At 38.7% G+C, this 23,693-nt stretch overlaps 1 protein-coding gene across 1 annotated transcript in view; it reads left to right on the top strand.

Annotated features, from left to right (window-relative positions):
* Positions 1 to 23,693, top strand: part of LOC134705646 (mucin-19-like) — a 49,280-nt gene that overhangs the window by 23,419 nt on the left and 2,168 nt on the right. Inside the window, exons 2-9 of the mRNA XM_063564366.1 lie at positions 5,216 to 5,312; positions 5,881 to 5,904; positions 6,342 to 6,637; positions 7,810 to 7,951; positions 8,704 to 8,742; positions 8,927 to 19,705; positions 20,586 to 20,660; positions 21,787 to 21,993. Coding sequence (XP_063420436.1) covers positions 5,216 to 5,312; positions 5,881 to 5,904; positions 6,342 to 6,637; positions 7,810 to 7,951; positions 8,704 to 8,742; positions 8,927 to 19,705; positions 20,586 to 20,660; positions 21,787 to 21,993 — 11,659 coding nt within the window. The remainder of the gene's footprint in view (positions 1 to 5,215; positions 5,313 to 5,880; positions 5,905 to 6,341; positions 6,638 to 7,809; positions 7,952 to 8,703; positions 8,743 to 8,926; positions 19,706 to 20,585; positions 20,661 to 21,786; positions 21,994 to 23,693) is intronic.

Below are 23,693 nucleotides of genomic sequence, written 5' to 3'. Positions count from 1 at the left end.
CATTGACAACAAACATACCACATCATCTACTTTATATAAGTATTGTATAAATTACAACATATTTTTGGTGATCTTGCAAAATTATCGTAAGCCCGAAAATCGTAAACATATTTTCTCATCTTAAAAGGGGGCAAGAAGGGATCCATTAACAGGTCAATAATTAAGATACAGTTAATTTAAAAAATAAAATAAAAATAGGGGCATTTTTCTCTCATAATAACAGTAAATAGATTCACAACAATGTCAATTTCAAGAAAGCAGACAACAGTTAATTAGTCAATAACAGTACAGCATCAATGATCTTGAATATATGCCACTTTTAACTAAAATATATAGGCACAGAACCAGGACATAGGAGCACAGAACCAGGACCGTTTTTCTTATCACCAGCACAGCGTCAGGACAATTCCGTTTAACGAACTTGCACGACTTTTGCAATATAATATTGTAGTAATATACTTTACATGGTACTTATGATGCATCAGAGAAAAAATAAACAACAAAACAGTCGTTTTATTGCCGTTCTGATACAATGTAAACAAACCCACCAGCACAGAATCAGGACCCACCAGCACCTGACAGGACCACATCACCAGCAAAGAACGTTCTTTCGCAGGACAACCATACCCACCGTGACACTGACCGATTGAAAAATAAGACGATTATACGAAGTTCATGCGAAACAAATGATAAAGTGATTATTTTCGAAGGGTTAAAAATTTCGCTATGGTGTCTTTCCATGGATTTGTTTGGATTTGTTTGTTTGCTTTTTGGCCTTCAATGTTTATCCCTAATAGTTTATTAGCTGTGCATTTGCATTCAGGTATCGCAGATCAAATTTATTCGTTTATAGTGTGTTAATTTACTTTTTTTTTATTGAGTTAGCCTCCAAATTGATATTTTATCGTGTGGTTTTCTATGTTGTGATGTTATGCTATTGTTTCAGAAAAAGGGAGACATTTTGGTACCGTTAAAACATATAATCCCGCTGCAAATATTGCACCTGTCCCAAATCAGGAATCTGATGTACAGCAGTTGTCGTTTGTTTATGTAATTCATACGTGTTTCTCGTTTTTTATATAGATAAGACCGCTGGTTTTCTCGTTTGAATGGTTTTACACTAGTAATTTGTGGTGCCCTTTATAGCTTTTTGTTTGGTGTGAGCCAAGACTCCGTGTTGAAGTCCGTACATTGACCTATAATTGTTTACTTTTATAAATGTTATTTGGATGGAGAGTTGTCTCATTGGCACTCACACCACATCTTTCTATATATCTACTTGGGACATTATTTAGGGTGGTCTTAGGACGTGTCTTAGACATGTCTTAGGATGTAAAACAAAGCTATATTAGGACAGTCCTTACTACGTCCTAGGACCATCCTAAAATATTTTATAACAATATGACATCGTCCAACATACCTTTTGGAGGGTTACTTTTTATGTCCGTTTCATATAAATTTGTAAGTATCAAATAGAAAACCAATTTAAACCGTTAGTCATGTGTCAAATTACATAACTGATTAGGTAAACGGATAGAAAGTTACAGCACAAAGAGTCTTAGAACATAAAGTTACAAATTTGTGAGTGATGAGTTGATAATTGTTCGTATAGAGAAAGGTCTTAAAACATTTTCTTTTTAGTGCATACATTCATGTTTTTAGGTTAAGGAAATTAATATAAGCCTGGACAAATGAAAATGTATTCATTTAAATCATGCAAAAGCCAATTGCACCACGAAGCCATTCAGTACCAAACCACATTGACATTTTTTTTCATAACACTAATTCGATTATTATTGATATTTATAGAATGAACAAAATTACAACGATGCTTAACATATGATAAACATGATAAATAAATAAATTAAAAAAAAATGATGAGTGTTTTCTTGTTCAAAGTAAAATAATAATCTCCAAACTGTATAGTGACCTTTTCCCCGTGACTACCTTGTCCTAAATTCCTTGATTACACTAGAATTATTTTTTTTAAATGAAGAAGAAAAAATCTGCATAAGAAAAGAAAGAAAAAAAACAGACATTGGATGCGTTTAACATTAAAACACTCGGGGATTTATTGTTGTTTTTAAATCTATTTTTTTTTAATTCAAAATCAATTGGTTAAATCTAAAGTATACTTCGGTAATTTAATGATAGAACATGAAAAGTATTTGTTTCTTTGAGGTAAAGAAAATTGTTTGTCCCCCCCCCCCCCCCCCCCCCAAAAAAAAAATAGTCCCCCAGTGATCTGTCAATGCGTAAGTGGGGGCTCAAATTTTGAGACTGCCATAAACAACAGCTAGAACAGGAAACCACTAGTGGATAAAATATTTGAAACGTACGACCTGGGACTATTATAATATTGTTATAAATTATGCATTACATATCTATGTCTACCATAATATACTAACAATGCACATGTGACAATACCCCTTATAGTCTTTAGTGGCATATTATAAGTGCGCTAATAGATCATTTGCAGACTGAGTGTTTAGACGTACTGTTTATTAACAGTTGAAAGTTCCATATAACTTTAACAGATAAAAACTATTGTTGTACATTTGAACAAGAAAAATGTATATTATTTCCGATCGGATTTGTGACTTTTCCCCTCTGCATTTAAAATTTTCATATTTTTTCCTGCGACTTCTTTTGGAAAATTCAGATAACTTTTACACAAGAGGAAAGCACTTAGCTTCCTTTTAGTATTTTTACATACTTTGAAATTTTCTTATATGAGGACAATTTACGATAAGTCCCGTATTTTGCCCCCCTTTTTTCTCATTTTTCAAATTTTTTGGGGGAAAGTTACTTATCACGATATAATAATCCCTTAGATTTGAAGTTTTTTTGGATGAACTTCAATACATGGGTGAGATTAGGGGGTTAAAAGCCTTTAAGGGCAAAACAAATGCTTAAGAAGGAAACATTACGCTTTTTGGCCTTTGTTTCTTAAAATTTGATAGCGTGCGCCTACATGACCGGGAGAAATTATGGCGATTTAGACAGCAAAAACCTTCTCATGACATTGAAATTGAAAAAAAATCCTTGGTCACGTTGTTATAGATATACTGTTCCCAAATCCATTCAAACTTCAAACATAAGGAAATATTTTAGCATAATAAGTAGCTTTCCAAAACAGAATATAAAAAATAAGAAAATAGGGGGTAAAAAAACCCAGGCCTTATCGTACCTTGTCCTTTGTAACATTTATTTTCCTCAACATTTTAAAACAAATCTTTGAGTTTTTTTCCTGCCATATTTTTATCAGTTTACCTATACATTTAAAACGTTATGGGTTTAACTTGATATTATATATGTATGATTTCATATCTTCGCTAGTACCAAGGAATTGTGTATTCAAATTATTATAACAACTCCTTGTTATTTCTAAGATATCGGACTCGGTTCACAAAGTTGTACACAGTATGTACATGTAGTATATTAACTGGTCCACTGAACACTAAACCGTGTTGTTTGTGTATTGTAATGAGTTTGGTATCCCGCCAAGAGGTCGCTAGAATACCCGGATGTGTCACTTTGACACGACTGACTGTCTGGTTAATTTTTGTTATTTACATTACTATTCATCTAGTAAAAAAAAATGCAAACACGTCAAAAGCATCATTTAACGGCAAGTAATAACTTCAATAAGGAGCCGACTGACGATATATCGGCTATGTTGCCTTAATTTTTTTAAGATCTTATCTTGTTGATATTTATTGTTACAAATCTCTATCTATAGTTTTCAAGATGTAAGGACAAAATTACAACGTGGAATGAAATAAGTTAATTGCTGACAATAATCCCCATAAGAAGTCGTATGACCGCTTTTATTGTTTATCTCCACGTTTCTGTCACGTCATCGTTTCTCCGATTTACGGGTTTCCACATAAAAGAGTTGTAACACTTGAATTGTATCCCTATGTTATTCACAAATATGTTTTATAACTTCATATTATTATTGCAATAGAATTTAGTTTTTTAATTTGAAATTCTTCAAATAAGACGCGAAACAGTACATAAAAGAGTCATACCTTCAACAAAACTCACTTTTCTATATATCAGTACTTAATTTTATTTTTTTCCGCATTTTTCCGTTTGCGATTCCATTATTATATAATTTGTTGTATCGCTTCAAACTCCAGCTCAAGATATATTTTTACTTTTTCCACCCTTTATTTCTTATATTTTGTGTATATTAAGAAAAAAAAAATGAATTTATAAAAAAAATATATTGTACACACAAAAGTTTACTCCAACTTGTTACGTTTAATTGATAACAGTATTTTTTACAATAAAAAGAGTAGAACACTCAAAGACAATACGTATTTTATTGTATTTTCAGGTTATTTGAAATAATACATAATAATCAGAATTTCAGTTATCGTCACCACAAACAAAATAAATAGTTCAGTCCCACTTTTAGTAAGAAATCAAAATTAAGCACACTGATGAAATAAATTGACAAAAAAAACCCAAAAAAAAACTGGACTTAATTTTCTGATATATAATTATGCAGTGAAAAAAACCTTTAAACGGACAAACATAGAAGTTAAAAAATGAATTCCCGTACAAACGTGAGAAGAAATAACGCAATCAGATATCAGAATAACAAGTAGGATATGACAGATAAGACAGAAGTTTGAGTACAGTTTAGAATAATAAAAGTATAGCGAGATTTCCATTTTTTCCAGCGACAGTAAAGGGTTGTGAATAAAGTACCATGCAGACAAACTTACCATCAATATCATACAACAAGTACATGTACCTACAATGGAGGTGACATGTATTTGAGCAGTCTTAACAAACAGATAAAGGATGTCATAAAACGTTAGAGGGCGTTGTCGGATGTAAAGTTATGGCGAAGAAGTGTCATTACTTGTTGACTTTTGTCAGCAATATCATCTTTTGCTTCGGATTTTAGAATTTGGTATGTATAACAAAACTCTATGAAATGATAGAGGCAAATGATTGCTTTGGGTAAGTTCATTTTGACAGAATTTAAATTGTTGTATAACGAGTTGTTATTTGTATATTTCCCGTATACATATTATTCATTCTTATTTATAATGCATTACAGGGAATGAAGCTCATTGACAAAATAATTGTAGATGAAACAAAGAAGATGTAATTGAAGATTCGTCTAGGTAAGTAAAATGTATGGTAAGTATAGTATAGTATGATTTGAGTCTGTGTATTGGGTTGTGTATTTCAGGGCCGAAATGGTTCCGACTACAGTCATCACTGTCAAGCTGATGAAAAATGCTACATATCGCTTCCACTAAGACAACAAAAAGTAAGTATTACAACAAGTAAGTATCAACATTGGTGAATGATATAGAATGTTTGATATAGTTTTTGTTAACATTTTGTTTCATGCTGCCTGGTAACCTGGTGAGTATTATCACTACTAACTCATTACATTTTGTCCACTGCTTCATTGGATACTGTAAGTATGAATATCATTAATTACTGTTCACAATATTGACTTTTATTAGTATTAACTTTATGTAGATTAATATATCGAAATATACCAATGAGAAAACGGATAATAATGAAAATTGTTGTTTACCAGAGCCTCACACTCATCAATAAAATAAACATGCAAATTTCATTTTATTATTCCGGATTCTCATATCTTATTTTAAGGCTTCCATTCATGTTTTTTCTTCGGCCATTCATTTTATTTAATGGGAGGGGGTTCATGATACATTCTTCAAACTAATTAATAGCAAAAATTAGAATAAAAAAATCATTGAAAATTCGCTGGAATACAAAACATGAGTTCAGGCAACACCTGAATATCTTATCATTATATATTTATATATATATTGCCTATTTGTAATACTATAAACTCTACTCTTCCCCTTGACTTTACAGGTACACAGCAAGTAACTACAGTAGGTATGTATTCCAGATATACAATGAATATTAATTCAGGAATCATTGGTGACATTCCCTACCATAAAAAAGTCAATGTTCATATGTTTTAACTTATTTAAATCGGTATTCTACATTAATTTTGTATCCATAACGTTCTTTATGCTGAAAAATTCTTATAAACAGAGAAGTTATCAAGGGGACAAAATAAAAAAAATGCAGGAAATATAAAAAAAAATACTATGGCAAACAACAAAAAGCAAACATTATATAGAAAATAAAAGACTACATGTAAACTTTTGCAAGAATGGATGAAAATGTATACATTCTTGGAAAGTACAGTTTTGTGTTACGCAGTACCTTATCTTCTTTCCCTAATTATATAACTTAAAATAAATCAAACAAAACAATTAAACAATATTTAGATCATCCCTCGTTACGCATTTCATTTTTCTTTTTAGAGTTTTGTGAAGACGAAATGAGAAATGTTGGAGCTATTCCTGATCAATATGTAGATTACAGTAGCGAAATCAACCCACAAGTAGATTCCCAAATCAACGGAACTGCATGGACACCTGATGTATTGAATGATAAAAGCCCAAATGTCACCGTTTCCTTTCCAACTACTGCAATCGTCAATGCTATTTTAATACAAGGCGGAGGAATTAACGATACTTTCTTGGAGAAGTTTACTGTGAAGGTGAAAAATGTGGACGGACAGTGGGAAGATATAAATGATATTAATGGAAATCCTATGGTAAGGATATTGACGGCGTTATCCGAGTAGTTGTATCTTAGTTACACTAATATATTTTTGGTCAACGCAGAAGGATAGTTAAAAACTTAGGATGGGTCTTTGATAATATGTTATTGAAAAGCGTGATAAATACTGGGATCCAATTTCATATTACAATAATTTGGTTTAAATAGGCAAGTAAAACCAAAGCAGCCAACGTTTATTAAAAAAAATCAAAACCGATGTCACAAATTTGAAAACTATATATCTTTATTTAGGTCTAATGACCTGTGCGTAAGTAAAATAATTTGATGCAAGCATTTTATAAATGAACGAAGTAACAAGAATAATTACTCATACATCATGTATTAACGCTATTTCTAGAGCAATGAATAACATATCACATTATCTTATATGTTGAAAGTATGAAATTGACCAAAGCAGTTCTTTCTCAGTATATTAGTATTAATCCATACTTTCCTGTTTTTGACGTAATGTATAGTTTGAAATATTGTTACATGCACGAATAGGAATCTCTTTTTGTAGCTAACATATTCAAAGGGTCCAAGTGATCTCTTCTCATCACTTCTCTCTTTAATTTTACAAAGAATTTCTCTTCTGAAACTTCTGGGCCAAATATTATCAAACATGGCCATAATCACCATTAGCATATGGTATCCATTTTATGAAATGTGTCCAAGGACCAAACATGTCAACCACCATATGCATGGGTTTTGTTTATTATCCTGAACATGTTGAAACTATGAAAGATAGATAGGCACTTTGAATAACAAATTAATCAGCTAAAACTAAATCTACAATACTTCATAGATTTCCGATATCGCTAGTAGACGCTTGAAAAGAGCAATTTAATGATAACTTTGTTATCTTTTTGTGGTTTTGACAATAACTAAAGGTGAATGCAAGAAACTGTAAACAGAAAAATTATCATCAATTATACAAAAAAAAAAAAGTTTGTCATGAATTTTGTTCTACCCTACAATGTTGGAGAATGTTGATTGTTGAAAATGCCCATAACCTAGATGAGCGACACAGACTCTTTATCTCTAGTGGCACCTGTAAACTTGTTTATTTGTTTTTTTAATTCACTTTTCTCATGATTTCCACAAGTATGTTTAAAAATTATTTAACCAATTGCTATAGTATATTAATATTATTTTCGTAATTTTTAGGAGTTTGTAGGTAATACAGATGGAGATAGTGTCGTGACTGTAGACCTACCATCATTGGAACCAGTTAAGGCAATTCAGATCATTCCAGTAGCCCAATCTCAGCCTATTAAACTCCGATTTGATTTAATTGGGTGTCTTATGGGTAAGAGAAATGTTGGTCTAATAATATTGGAATTATTTGGTTGGGTATCTTGTTTTTCTTTTAAAGTTCACTTTGAACTTTAAGATTAAAATGTATAACGCTAATTGTGTTGTGCATTCTACACTTGAAAGTAATATTTTCACCCTTAGAATGTTAGTTTAAGCAGAAAATGTATCATTACTTTCATGAAAATTATCTGTTAAAGTATATTATTCGAAATGTATATATCCGCAAATGCATATTGCCGTATTTCATTCGATTAAGAAAAAAACCATACAAGGTTCGTTACATTGACATTGTATGTAAAACCAAATATCTTTTGAAATACCTTCATATTTTTGTAACTTGAGAACTTATATAAAATGTTAAACATAAGAGTTACATTTATAAGTGTATGTGGAACTGATACGTACTAGATCACATATCTGTATACTTTAAATAAATCATTTGTCAATGTATGTTGCACTGATATGTATTTTAGTTATTAAAGGAACCAGGATTATAAGACCCACCAGTAACGCTTATAAGCCTCATATAATATATTTTACACTTATAAAGCACACTTGTCAATATAACTTGTTTAAATTTACGTCCGTGTATGCTAATGTATATAATTTACAATAGCATGGCTGCATCTTCTTATGACTAATTTAGTTTGAATTCGAATACAAGATCCTTTTTTTACAAAAATATTTATAAATCAACACTCGTAAACGTATTTTCGCTGTTTTCAATTTTTTTTTATATTGTAGAATCCACTACACAAGGTGTAACGACAGTTCCTACTGCTGGTTAGTATTAGAAGATAAATGATTATGCTGTATTGATCCCCTAAACGGATCATTTCATTTGAAATAACGTGTTTTTTTTTAAATATTTAAATTAGTTGATTTTGCTATATAGTAAACTTTTGATATCTTGTAGAAAAAAATCCTAAAAGAATATGTAGAAATTTTTATTTTTGTTCTATTACAGGGATAACCCTTTCTAGTAAAGGACCATCAGTAACTGAAACAACTATATCTGCCACATCGCCATCTATTAGTGGAACAACTGTATCTGCCACAGGACAATCTGTAAGTGGGACAACTATATCTGCCACATTACCATCCATTAGTGGAACAACTGTATTTGCCACAGGACCATCTGTAAGTGGAACAACTGTCTCTGCCACAGGACCATCAGTTAGCGGAACAACTGTTTCTTCCACAGTACCATCAGTAAGTGGAACGACTGTTTCTGCCACTGGACCATCAGTAAGTGGAACAACTATATCTGCCACAGTATCGTCAGTAAGTGGAACAACAGTATCTGTTTCAGGACCATCTGTAAGTGGGACAACTATATCTGCCACAGGACCATCTGTAAGTGGAACAACTGCCTCTGCCACAGGACCATCAGTAAGTGGAACAACAGTATCTGTTTCAGGACCATCCGTCAGTGGAACAACTTTCCCTGGCACAGGACCATCCGTCAGTGGAACAACTATCCCAGGCACAGTACCATCTGTTTCGGTATCAACTACTCAAAAGGGTGCAGCAGGTGGTACATCTCCACCTAGAATATCATTTGGAACTTCAACAATATCTGGCACAGTACCATCTGTAAGTGGAACAACTGTTTCTGCCACTGGCCCATCTGTAGGTGGAACAACAGTCTCTGCCACAGGACCATCTGTAAGTGAAACAACTGTCTCTGCCACAGGACCATCTGTGAGTGGAACAACTGTCTTTGTCACTGGACCATCTATAAGTGGGACAACTGTTTCTGCCACTGGACCATCTGTAGGTGGAACAACAGTCTCTGCCACAGGACCATCGGTTAGCGGAACAACTGTTTCTGCCACAGTACCATCTGTGAGTGGAACAACTGTTTCTGCCACAGGACCATCTGTAAGCGGAACAACTGTCTCTGCCACAGGACCATCGGTTAGCGGAACAACTGTTTCTGCCACAGTACCATCAGTAAGTGGAACGACTGTTTCTGCCACTGGACCATCAGTAAGTGGACCAACTACATCTGCCACAGTACCGTCAGTAAGTGGAACAACAGTATCTGTTTCAGGACCATCTGTAAGTGGGACAACTATATCTGCGACAGGACCATCTGTAAGTGGAACAACTGTCTCTGCCACAGGACCGTCAGTAAGTGGAACAACATTATCTGTTTCAGGACCATCCGTCAGTGGAACAACTTTCCCTGGCACAGGACCATCCGTCAGTGGAACAACTATCCCAGGCACAATACCATCTATTTCGGTATCAACTACTCAAAAGGGTGCAGCAGGTGGTACATCCCCACCTAGAATATCATTTGGAACTTCAACAATATCTGGCACAGTACCATCTGTAAGTGGAACAACTGTTTCTGCCACTGCACCATCTGTAGGTGGAACAACAGTCTCTGCCACAGGACCATCTGTAAGTGGAACAACTGTCTCTGCCACAGGACCATCTGTGAGTGGAACAACTGTCTCTGTCACTGGACCATCTATAAGTGGAACAACTGTATCTGCTACAGTACCATCAGCTAGTGGAACAACAGTCTCTGCCACAGGACCATCTGTAAGTGGAACAACTGTTTCTGCCACAGGACCATCTGTGAGTGGAACAACTGTTTCTGCCACAGGACCATCTGTAAGCGGAACAACTGTCTCTGCCACAGGACCATCGGTTAGCGGAACAACTGTTTCTGCCACAGTACCATCAGTAAGTGGAACGACTGTTTCTGCCACTGGACCATCAGTAAGTGAAACAACCATATCTGCCACAGTACCGTCAGTGAGTGGAACAACAGTATCTGTTTCAGGACCATCTGTAAGTGGGACAACTATATCTGCCACAGGACCATCTGTAAGTGAAACAACTGTCTCTGCCACAGGGCCATCAGTAAGTGGAACAACAGTCTCTGCAACAGGACCATCGGTTAGCGGAACAACTGTCTCTTCTACAGGAACATCCGTCAGTGGAACAACTTTCCCTGGCACAGGACCATCCGTCAGTGGAACAACTATCCCAGGCACAGTACCATCTATTTCGGTATCAACTACTCAAAAGGGTGCAGCAGGTGGTACATCTCCACCTAGAATATCATTTGGAACTTCAACAATATCTGGCACAGTACCATCTGTAAGTGGAACAACTGTTTCTTCCACTGGACCATCTGTAGGTGGAACAACAGTCTCTGCAACAGGACCATCGGTTAGCGGAACAACTGTTTCTGCCACAGTACCATCTGTGAGTGGAACAACTGTTTCTGCCACAGGACCATCAGTAAGCGGAACAACTGTCTCTGCCACAGGACCATCGGTTAGCGGAACAACTGTTTCTGCCACAGTACCATCAGTAAGTAGAACGACTGTTTCTGCCACTGGACCATCAGTAAGTGGAACAACTGTTTCTGCCACAGGACTATCTGTGAGTGGAACAACTGTTTCTGCCACAGGACCATCTGTAAGTGGAACAACTGTCTCTGCCACAGGACCATCTGTGAGTGGAACAACTTTCTCTGCCACTGGACCATCCATAAGTGGAACAACTGTATCTGCTACAGTACCATCAGTTAGTGGAACAACAGTCTCTGCCACAGGACCATCAGTAGGTGGAACAACAGTCTCTGCCACAGGACCATCTGTAAGTGGGACAACTGTCTCTGCCACTGGACCATCTGTAAGTGGAACAACTGTTTCTGCCACAGGACCTTCTGTAAGTGGGACAACTGTTTCTGCCACAGTACCATCAGTAAGTGGAACAACTGTTTCTGCCACAGGACCATCTGTGAGTGGAACAACTGTTTCTGCCACAGGACCATCTGTAAGCGGAACAACTGTCTCTGCCACAGTACCATCAGTAAGTGGAACGACTGTTTCTGCCACTGGACCATCAGTAAGTGGAACAACCATATCTGCCACAGTACCGTCAGTGAGTGGAACAACAGTATCTGTTTCAGGACCATCTGTAAGTGGGACAACTATATCTGCCACAGGACCATCTGTAAGTGAAACAACTGTCTCTGCCACAGGGCCATCAGTAAGTGGAACAACAGTCTCTGCAACAGGACCTTCGGTTAGCGGAACAACTGTCTCTACCACAGGAACATCCGTCAGTGGAACAACTTTCCCTGGCACAGGACCATCCGTCAGTGGAACAACTATCCCAGGCACAGTACCATCTATTTCGGTATCAACTACTCAAAAGGGTGCAGCAGGTGGTACATCTCCACCTAGAATATCATTTGGAACTTCAACAATATCTGGCACAGTACCATCTGTAAGTGGAACAACTGTTTCTTCCACTGGACCATCTGTAGGTGGAACAACAGTCTCTGCTACAGGACCATCGGTTAGCGGAACAACTGTTTCTGCCACAGTACCATCTGTGAGTGGAACAACTGTTTCTGCCACAGGACCATCAGTAAGCGGAACAACTGTCTCTGCCACAGGACCATCGGTTAGCGGAACAACTGTTTCTGCCACAGTACCATCAGTAAGTGGAACGACTGTTTCTGCCACTGGACCATCAGTAAGTGGAACAACTGTTTCTGCCACAGGACTATCTGTGAGTGGAACAACTGTTTCTGCCACAGGACCATCTGTTAGTGGAACAACTGTCTCTGCCACAGGACCATCTGTGAGTGGAACAACTTTCTCTACCACTGGACCATCCATAAGTGGAACAACTGTATCTGCTACAGTACCATCAGTAGGTGGAACAACAGTCTCTGCCACAGGACCATCTGTAAGTGGGACAACTGTCTCTGCCACTGGACCATCTGTAAGTGGAACAACTGTTTCTGCCACAGTACCTTCTGTAAGTGGGACAACTGTTTCTGCCACAGTACCATCAGTAAGTGGAACAACTGTTTCTGCCACAGGACCATCTGTGAGTGGAACAACAGTATCTGTTTCAGGACCATCTGTAAGTGGGACAACTATATCTGCCACAGGACCATCTGTACGTGAAACAACTGTCTCTGCCACAGGGCCATCAGTAAGTGGAACAACAGTCTCTGCAACAGGACCATCGGTTAGCGGAACAACTGTCTCTACCACAGGAACATCCGTCAGTGGAACAACTTTCCCTGGCACAGGACCATCCGTCAGTGGAACAACTATCCCAGGCACAGTACCATCTATTTCGGTATCAACTACTCAAAAGGGTGCAGCAGGTGGTACATCTCCACCTAGAATATCATTTGGAACTTCAACAATATCTGGCACAGTACCATCTGTAAGTGGAACAACTTTTTCTTCCACTGGACCATCTGTAGGTGGAACAACAAGCTCTGCAACAGGACCATCGGTTAGCGGAACAACTGTTTCTGCCACAGTACCATCTGTGAGTGGAACAACTGTTTCTGCCACAGGACCATCAGTAAGCGGAACAACTGTCACTGCCACAGGACCATCGGTTAGCGGAACAACTGTTTCTGCCACAGTACCATCAGTAAGTGGAACGACTGTTTCTGCCACTGGACCATCAGTAAGTGGAACAACTGTTTCTGCCACAGGACTATCTGTGAGTGGAACAACTGTTTCTGCCACTGGACCATCTGTAGGTGGAACAACAGTCTCTGCCACAGGACCATCTGTAAGTGGAACAACTGTCTCTGCCACAGTACCATCAGTTAGTGGAACAACAGTCTCTGCCACAGGACCATCTATAAGTGGAACAACTGTATCTGCTACAGTACCATCAGTTAGTGGAACAACAGTCTCTGCCACAGGGCCATCTGTAAGTGGAACAACTGTTTCTGCCACAGGACTATCTGTGAGTGGAACAACTGTTTCTGCCACAGGACCATCTGTAAGTGGAACAACTGCCTCTGCCACAGGACCATCTGTGAGTGGAACAACTTTCTCTGCCACTGTACCATCTATAAGTGGAACAACTGTATCTGCTACAGTACCATCAGTTAGTGGAACAACAGTCTCTGCCACAGGACCATCAGTAGGTGAAACAACAGTCTCTGCCACAGGACCATCTGTAAGTGGGACAACTGTCTCTGCCACTGGACCATCTGTAAGTGGAACAACTGTTTCTGCCACAGGACCTTCTGTAAGTGGGACAACTGTTTCTGCCACAGTACCATTTGTAAGTGGAACAACTGTCTCTGTCACTGGACCATCCATAAGTGGAACAACTGTATCTGCTACAGTACCATCAGTTAGTGGAACAACAGTCTCTGCCACAGGACCATCAGTAGGTGGAACAACAGTCTCTGCCACAGGACCATCTGTAAGTGGGACAACTGTCTCTGCCACTGGACCATCTGTAAGTGGAACAACTGTTTCTGCCACAGGACCTTCTGTAAGTGGGACAACTGTTTCTGCCACAGTACCATCAGTAAGTGGAACAACTGTTTCTGCCAGAGGACCATCTGTGAGTGGAACAACTGTTTCTGCCACAGGACCATCTGTAAGCGGAACAACTGTCTCTGCCACAGGACCATCGGTTAGCGGAACAACTGTTTCTGCCACAGTACCATCAGTAAGTGGAACGACTGTTTCTGCCACTGGACCATCAGTAAGTGGAACAACCATATCTGCCACAGTACCGTCAGTGAGTGGAACAACAGTATCTGTTTCAGGACCATCTGTAAGTGGGACAACTATATCTGCCACAGGACCATCTGTAAGTGAAACAACTGTCTCTGCCACAGGGCCATCAGTAAGTGGAACAACAGTCTCTGCAACAGGACCATCGGTTAGCGGAACAACTGTCTCTACCACAGGAACATCCGTCAGTGGAACAACTTTTCCTGGCACAGGACCATCCGTCAGTGGAACAACTATCCCAGGCACAGTACCATCTATTTCGGTATCAACTACTCAAAAGGGTGCAGCAGGTGGTACATCTCCACCTAGAATATCATTTGGAACTTCAACAATATCTGGCACAGTACCATCTGTAAGTGGAACAACTGTTTCTTCCACTGGACCATCTGTAGGTGGAACAACAGTCTCTGCAACAGGACCATCGGTTAGCGGAACAACTGTTTCTGCCACAGTACCATCTGTGAGTGGAACAACTGTTTCTGTCACAGGACCATCAGTAAGCGGAACAACTGTCTCTGCCACAGGACCATCGGTTAGCGGAACAACTGTTTCTGCCACAGTACCATCAGTAAGTGGAACGACTGTTTCTGCCACTGGACCATCAGTAAGTGGAACAACTGTTTCTGCCACAGGACTATCTGTGAGTGGAACAACTGTTTCTGCCACAGGACCATCTGTAAGTGGAACAACTGTCTCTGCCACAGGACCATCTGTGAGTGGAACAACTGTCTCTGCCACTGGACCATCCATAAGTGGAACAACTGTATCTGCTACAGTACCATCAGTTAGTGGAACAACAGTCTCTGCCACAGGACCATCAGTAGGTGGAACAACAGTCTCTGCCACAGGACCATCAGTAAGTGGGACAACTGTCTCTGCCACTGGACCATCTGTAAGTGGAACAACTGTTTCTGCCACAGGACCTTCTGTAAGTGGGACAACTGTTTCTTTCACAGTACCATCAGTAAGTGGAACAACTGTTTCTGCCACAGGACCATCTGTGAGTGGAACAACAGTATCTGTTTCAGGACCATCTGTAAGTGGGACAACTATATCTGCCACAGGACCATCTGTAAGTGAAACAACTGTCTCTGCCACAGGGCCATCAGTAAGTGGAACAACAGTCTCTGCAACAGGACCATCGGTTAGCGGAACAACTGTCTCTACCACAGGAACATCCGTCAGTGGAACAACTTTCCCTGGCACAGGACCATCCGTCAGTGGAACAACTATCCCAGGCACAGTACCATCTATTTCGGTATCAACTACTCAAAAGGGTGCAGCAGGTGGTACATCTCCACCTAGAATATCATTTGGAACTTCAACAATATCTGGCACAGTACCATCTGTAAGTGGAACAACTGTTTCTTCCACTGGACCATCTGTAGGTGGAACAACAGTCTCTGCAACAGGACCATCGGTTAGCGGAACAACTGTTTCTGCCACAGTACCATCTGTGAGTGGAACAACTGTTTCTGCCACAGGACCATCGGTTAGCGGAACAACTGTTTCTGCCACAGTACCATCAGTAAGTGGAACGACTGTTTCTGCCACTGGACCATCAGTAAGTGGAACAACTGTTTCTGCCACAGGACTATCTGTGAGTGGAACAACTGTTTCTGCCACAGGACCATCTGTAAGTGGAACAACTGTCTCTGCCACAGGACCATCTGTGAGTGGAACAACTGTCTCTGCCACTGGACCATCCATAAGTGGAACAACTGTATCTGCTACAGTACCATCAGTTAGTGGAACAACAGTCTCTGCCACAGGACCATCAGTAGGTGGAACAACAGTTTCTGCCACAGGACCATCTGTAAGTGGGACAACTGTCTCTGCCACTGGACCATCTGTAAGTGGAACAACTGTTTCTGCCACAGGACCTTCTGTAAGTGGGACAACTGTTTCTTTCACAGTACCATCAGTAAGTGGAACAACTGTTTCTGCCACAGGACCATCTGTGAGTGGAACAACAGTATCTGTTTCAGGACCATCTGTAAGTGGGACAACTATATCTGCCACAGGACCATCTGTAAGTGAAACAACTGTCTCTGCCACAGGGCCATCAGTAAGTGGAACAACAGTCTCTGCAACAGGACCATCGGTTAGCGGAACAACTGTCTCTACCACAGGAACATCCGTCAGTGGAACAACTTTCCCTGGCACAGGACCATCCGTCAGTGGAACAACTATCCCAGGCACAGTACCATCTATTTCGGTATCAACTACTCAAAAGGGTGCAGCAGGTGGTACATCTCCACCTAGAATATCATTTGGAACTTCAACAATATCTGGCACAGTACCATCTGTAAGTGGAACAACTGTTTCTTCCACTGGACCATCTGTAGGTGGAACAACAGTCTCTGCAACAGGACCATCGGTTAGCGGAACAACTGTTTCTGCCACAGTACCATCTGTGAGTGGAACAACTGTTTCTGCCACAGGACCATCAGTAAGCGGAACAACTGTCTCTGCCACAGGACCATCGGTTAGCGGAACAACTGTTTCTGCCACAGTACCATCGGTTAGCGGAACAACTGTTTCTGCCACAGTACCATCAGTAAGTGGAACGACTGTTTCTGCCACTGGACCATCAGTAAGTGGAACAACTGTTTCTGCCACAGGACTATCTGTGAGTGGAACAACTGTTTCTGCCACTGGACCATCTGTAGGTGGAACAACAGTCTCTGCCACAGGACCATCTGTAAGTGGAACAACTGTCTCTGCCACAGTACCATCAGTTAGTGGAACAACAGTCTCTGCCACAGGACCATCTATAAGTGGAACAACTGTATCTGCTACAGTCCCATCAGTTAGTGGAACAACAGTCTCTGCCACAGGGCCATCTGTAAGTGGAACAACTGTTTCTGCCACAGGACTATCTGTGAGTGGAACAACTGTTTCTGCCACAGGACCATCTGTAAGTGGAACAACTGTCTCTGCCACAGGACCATCTGTGAGTGGAACATCTTTCTCTGCCACTGTACCATCTATAAGTGGAACAACTGTATCTGCTACAGTACCATCAGTTAGTGGAACAACAGTCTCTGCCACAGGACCATCAGTAGGTGGAACAACAGTCTCTGCCACAGGACCATCTGTAAGTGGGACAACTGTCTCTGCCACTGGACCATCTGTAAGTGGAACAACTGTTTCTGCCACAGGACCTTCTGTAAGTGGGACAACTGTTTCTGCCACAGTACCATTAGTAAGTGGAACAACTGTCTCTGTCACTGGACCATCTATAAGTGGAACGACTGTTTCTGCCACTGAACCATCAGTAAGTGGAACAACAGTATCTGTTTCAGGACCATCTGTAAGTGGGACAACTATATCTGCCACAGGACCATCTGTAAGTGAAACAACTGTCTCTGCCACAGGACCATCTGTGAGTGGAACAACTGTCTCTGCCACAGGACCATCTGTAAGTGGGACAACTGTCTCTGCCACAGTACCATCAGTAAGTGGGACAACTGTTTCTGCCACAGGACCTTCTGTAAGTGGGACGACTGTTTCTGCCACAGTACCATCTGTAGGTGGGATAACTGTTTCTGCTACAGTACCATCTGTGAGTGGAACAACTGTTTCCGCCACAGGACCATCTGTGAGTGGAACAACTGTTTCTGCCACAGGACCATCTGTAAGCGCAACAACTGTATCTGCCACAGGACCATCTGTAAGTGCAACAGCTGTCTCTGCCACAGGACCATCTGTGAGTGGAACAACTGTTTCTGCTATAGTACCATCAGTTAGTGGAACAACAGTCTCGGCCACAGGACCATCTGTTAGTGGAACAACTGTCTCTGCTACAGGACCATCTGTGAGTGGGACAACTGTTTCTGCCACAGGACCATCTGTAAGCGGAACAACTGTCTCTGCCACAGGACCATCAGTTAGTGGAACAACTATATCTGCCACAGTACCGTCAGTAAGTGGAACAACAGTATCTGTTTCAGGACCATCTGTAAGTGGGACAACTATATCTGCCACAGGACCATCTGTAAGTGGAACAACTGTCTCTGCCACAGGGCCATCAGTAAGTGGAACAACAGTATCTGTTTCAGGACCATCCGTCAGTGGAACAACTTTCCCTGGCACAGGACCATCCGTCAGTGGAACAACTGTCCCAGGCACAGTACCATCTATTTCGGTATCAACTACTCAAAAGGGTGCAGCAGGTGGTACATCTCCACCTAGAATATCATTTGAAACTTCAACAATATCTGGCACAGTACCATCTGTAAGTGGAACAAGTGTTTTTGCCACTGTACCATCTGTAAGCGGAGCAACTGTTTCTGCCACAGGACCATCAGTTAGTGGGACAACAGTATCTGCAACAGTACCTTCTGTAAGTGGAACAACTGTCTCTGCCACAGGACCATCGGTAAGCGGAACAACTGTCTCTGCCACAGGACCATCCGTCAGTGGAACAACTATACCAGGCACAGTACCATCAGTTAGTGGAACAACAGTCTCTGCCACAGGACCATCTGTGAGTGGAACAACTGTTTCTGCCACAGAACCAACTGTAAGTGGAACAACTATCTCTGCCACAGGACCATCGGTAAGCGGAACAACTGTCTCTGCAACAGGACCATCGGTTAGCGGAACAACTGTTTCTGCCACAGTACCATTAGTAAGTGGAACAACATTCTCTGCCACAGTACCATCAGTTAGTGGAACAACTATTCCTGGCACAGTACCATCAGTTGGTGGAACAACTGTTTCTGCCACAGGACCAACTATAAGTGGGACAACAGTATCTGCAACAGTACCTTCTGTTAGTGGAACTACTGTCTCTTCCACTGGACCATCAGTTAGCGTAACAACCGTATCTGCAACAGAACCATCCGTCAGTGGAACAACAATCCCAGGCACAGTACCATCTATTACGGTATCAACTACTCAAAAGGGTGCAGCAGGTGGAACATCTCCACCTAGAATATCATTTGGAACTTCAACAATATCAGGCGCAGTTCCTTCTGTAAGTGAGACGACTATATCTGCCACAGTACCATCAGTGAGTGGTACAACTATACCTGCCACAGTACCGTCTGTAAGTGGACCATATGTTACAGGACCAACTATTACTAATGTCGGACCATCAGTTACTGGAACCACTGTCGCTAGTATTGGACCTTCTGTTAGTGGAACGACTGTTTCTGTTTCAGGACCACCCCTTACTGGAACTGTCACTGGTATGTGCCTTTTTGTTTTGTTTGAGACACAGTTTTACCAAACGTGTCCATTACAGTTGACAATTAAAAATGTGAAGCATGTCTCATAGATAAAATGTTATGGTCCGTTAGGACATACCACCATGTATATTAGTTGATAAGACTATATTGATATATATGTATATGGTGTACAAATGTTTGTGGTATACCATCTTTTCCACACGTTAATGGTTCACTGTTTTGTATTATCTTAATATTAAGATACATTTTGTTGCATCTGGGGATCAGTTTATATGACAAAAGCAAATGACGGCCAATAGGGTTATGAACATCCGTTCGATCTCTTATTCAAATGCGTTTTATGTTAAAATATATACTTTTTTCTCTTTTTTGGTGTTTAGTAAAATTTTGTTTGTTCTGTATTTATACGAAGTTACTCCAAATACGAACACAATAATGTTAAATCTGCAAAAAATTGCTGAATTCCCATACCGGCATGCCAATAAAATTAATTTTAATCTTTTTTACAGATGCCCAAATTTATTTATTTTTAAAAGTCTTCAACAACTGCACTCAACAACTTTGTATTTTTTTAGCCTTTGGTGCAATTACTAAGTGAAAAAAAACATCACCAAACAACTGACGTACTGTAGAAAAATTGCTTCAGCACATATGTCTACAAATTAAGAAAAACATCCACACAAAAAGTTTAGGCGCGTAGCTACGCTTACATCTAAACGTTCGAGCTTGCACTTGCAATTTGTTCTTCTTTCTTCAATAGCTTTTAATGGCAAATAAAATGAAAATGAAATAGAATAGCAAGTCTTTTTATTTGTCTCATTATATTGAATTGTATGTGATATCTAATTGTTATTGATTTTTTTTATTATTATTACATCAGTGTCACCTGGAACATCAGTATCGGTCGGAGCAACAGCATCTGGTACTACTTTAGCTGTTCAAACACTAACGACAGGTAAAAAGTATTCTTTAATTTGTGATCCAATTTAAATATATGCAAATAAGAATTACTTATATATAATTAATTCTCACTTAATCAATGTATACTTGCTCTTATCCGTTCGATATTTCAATGACATTATTTTATGCCGCCACTATATTCTTATTTTTAATGATATTGTTATATCGTATGAATAAGAGAAAAGACGTTAAATAAGTGATAATAGGCTAAATATTAATTATTTTTTACTTTAAGAAATACATATGAAATTCGACTGTCCATGCCCAAGATGAATGAACACATCAACACAAATGTTTTACCAAAGACCAGTGTGAATGATATTTAATAAGTCATAGAACATTTTATCTTTAAACCTGAAATATAGCCAAAGACAAACACGTGTATTTGAGTTTACATAAAACTATGGACAACCTGCGACGGATTAAAATCTTTCAACAAAGTGTGGACGGTTGTTATCATTCCACTTGCTTGTCCGTTTTTAATGCAATCGTGATCAAGTGGACGTTTTACTTAGTTTATTAAGAGGTACATATAGGTACCACAGTATTTGCGTTCCAGAATTGAGGTTGCTCTTTTGTAAGTAAATGTAACTGAACATTGTGATTGGACAAAAAATACAGTATCAACTGAACATACGGGTGAAAATGAATTTTTGAGAATTTTGTTTAATTTGTATTTTCTGCATGATAAAAGCCCTAAAAGCACTAGCGGCCTTAGTTTTATTTTTAAAGATATAAAAAAGTAAACGGTCATGATGCATATTCAAATCTATTTCTGAATAGTATAATAAAAGTACTTCAGTTAACTGTTGACGTAGTAGTTTTGGCAGTGTTAAAAAGTGGTGAAAATTCTAAAACGTCTATCATTATCACTTATGGGCCACGAAATACTACCGTGCCCCCTACAGGTAATTCTAGTGTTTTAAGTATTTTTATGCTGGATATGAATAAAGAGAAAAATGATGACACTCAACCATGTATATGAGAAGAACAGTTATGGCGAACATACGAATTTTGTTTGAGACAAAATAAAAGTTAGGTAATAAAAATGTCTGATGCTATGAAAAATAGTGTTTATGTCTATCTAACAATATGGACAATCTATATAATGTTTTTTTCAGCTTCAATATCAACATCTGGTACCCAAACAACACCTGGTTTACCACCCACAGCACCGGGCCTGTCGGTTACTGGTCCAACACCTGTAATAACAACTAAAGGTGCAGCAGCTGGATCTATTCCTTCACAAATGACATTTAGAACAACTGTTTCAGGGCAACCCGGCATAACATCCACAATACCAACGGCTACCGGAATAACATTTCCAGGTAAGACAATTTCTTCATCTGGATTATCTGTTACTGAAACTGTTTTGTTATATATTGATGGTCACTGATTTTCAGCGAATGGACTGACCTAAATGCTGGTCCTATCATTTATTTATATATATGTTTTCCAATTTATTTCAAATATATTGTTTTCTGACATGAATTTTAACAATATAATTAAAACAATTACTGACAAAGCATTAAATTAGAATTTCTCAAAACTGTCATAGGCTCGTTCATCTACACATGAACAATTAGCTGGAGAAAGATTTTTTAAACATTTATGTTATATCATACGAAACAAAAAGGTTATTTGTCCCAGATTTTAACTTTATAATGATATTTATGAAAGGTGTAGTATTTTTTCATAAATTACATAATAATGTAAACTGCTTTTTAAAATATCGACATATAAGTTTATCTGCAGAACACTCTGTGCTTTAATTTTTGCTTATTTAAATTGTCAATTATATTAAAATGACGGGCTAATTTTGAATTTTACATTTCAACAATTCTCTTAGCCTCGTGCAATTGTTTAGCTCACATTTGATTGCTGAATAATTGTCATAATCAAGTTTACAAAATGAGTAAGGGTTCCGCGGAACCCAGAGTCTCGCCTACTTTTGCTGTAAATCGAAGGGTCAACAAAGATCAGGAAAAAAATATTCCTCTTGACACTATCTTATGATTGTAAGATGCTTCTGTCCAAGTTTGGTAAATCTAGGATAGTTAATGAATCTAATAAATGTTTTGAAAACTAACTGCAGAATGTATGTAATGTTAACTGGAAAAAATCTATAAAGTCCATTTAAAAGTAAAATAAAGAAAAAATGGAGTTATCTTTTTACAATATTTACTTCTGGGTACTATCTTATGATCATAAACAAGCTTCTGTCCAAGTTTGGTACAAACCCAGGATAGTTTAAGAAAGTTATTAAAATTCTAAAGACTTTAACCACAGAGATGAATGTTATGTTTCCCTGCAGAAAAAAACTAAGTCCATTTATAAGTAAAATACGGAAAAAAAGGAATTCTATTTTTACAAAATTTACTTCTGGGTACTATCTTATGATCATAAACAAGCTTCTGTTCAAGTTTGGTAGAAATCCAGCTTAGTTTAAGAAAGTTATTAAAATTTCAAAAACTTTAACCACAGAGTGAATATTTGTGGACGCCGCCGACGTCGACGACACCGACGACGACGGAATGTAGGAGCGCTTAGTCTCGCTTTTTCGACTTAAGTCGAAGGCTCGACAAAAAGATGATATGGTATGGTTGACATTGAGATAATGTCTTTATTCCTCATTAAAGGGCCCATATAGAACATATAATTAAACAAAAATAACAAAGTTATACTAACCAAAAAAAGTTTTTCTGGCATAAAAATATATTCCCGTTACCAATCCCACGAATGTTGTTGTTGGAAAATTCTGCGAGGAAAACAAGTTTTCCCTAGTACGTCTAAAATATAACAGGAATTTAAAATTTCCTGCTTGAATCCATGTGAATTCCTGAAATGGTCTGGTAGGAATCTGCTAAATGTTTCGTACTTGGTGGAAATTAAATGTTCTATTGTATAGACTTACACACTGTTTTCATAACAGAGTGTGCATCTGTTGTGTGTTACAGCAACACTATATCTTTTACACTAATTTGTTTTATAGAGACTACGATATTCTTGTGTGAAACATTGATTTGTT

This window comes from Mytilus trossulus, chromosome 2 (genome assembly GCF_036588685.1).
Source record: "Mytilus trossulus isolate FHL-02 chromosome 2, PNRI_Mtr1.1.1.hap1, whole genome shotgun sequence".
Classification (NCBI taxonomy): Eukaryota; Metazoa; Mollusca; class Bivalvia; order Mytilida; family Mytilidae; genus Mytilus; species Mytilus trossulus.
This window is presented reverse-complemented; position numbering and strand designations above follow the sequence as displayed.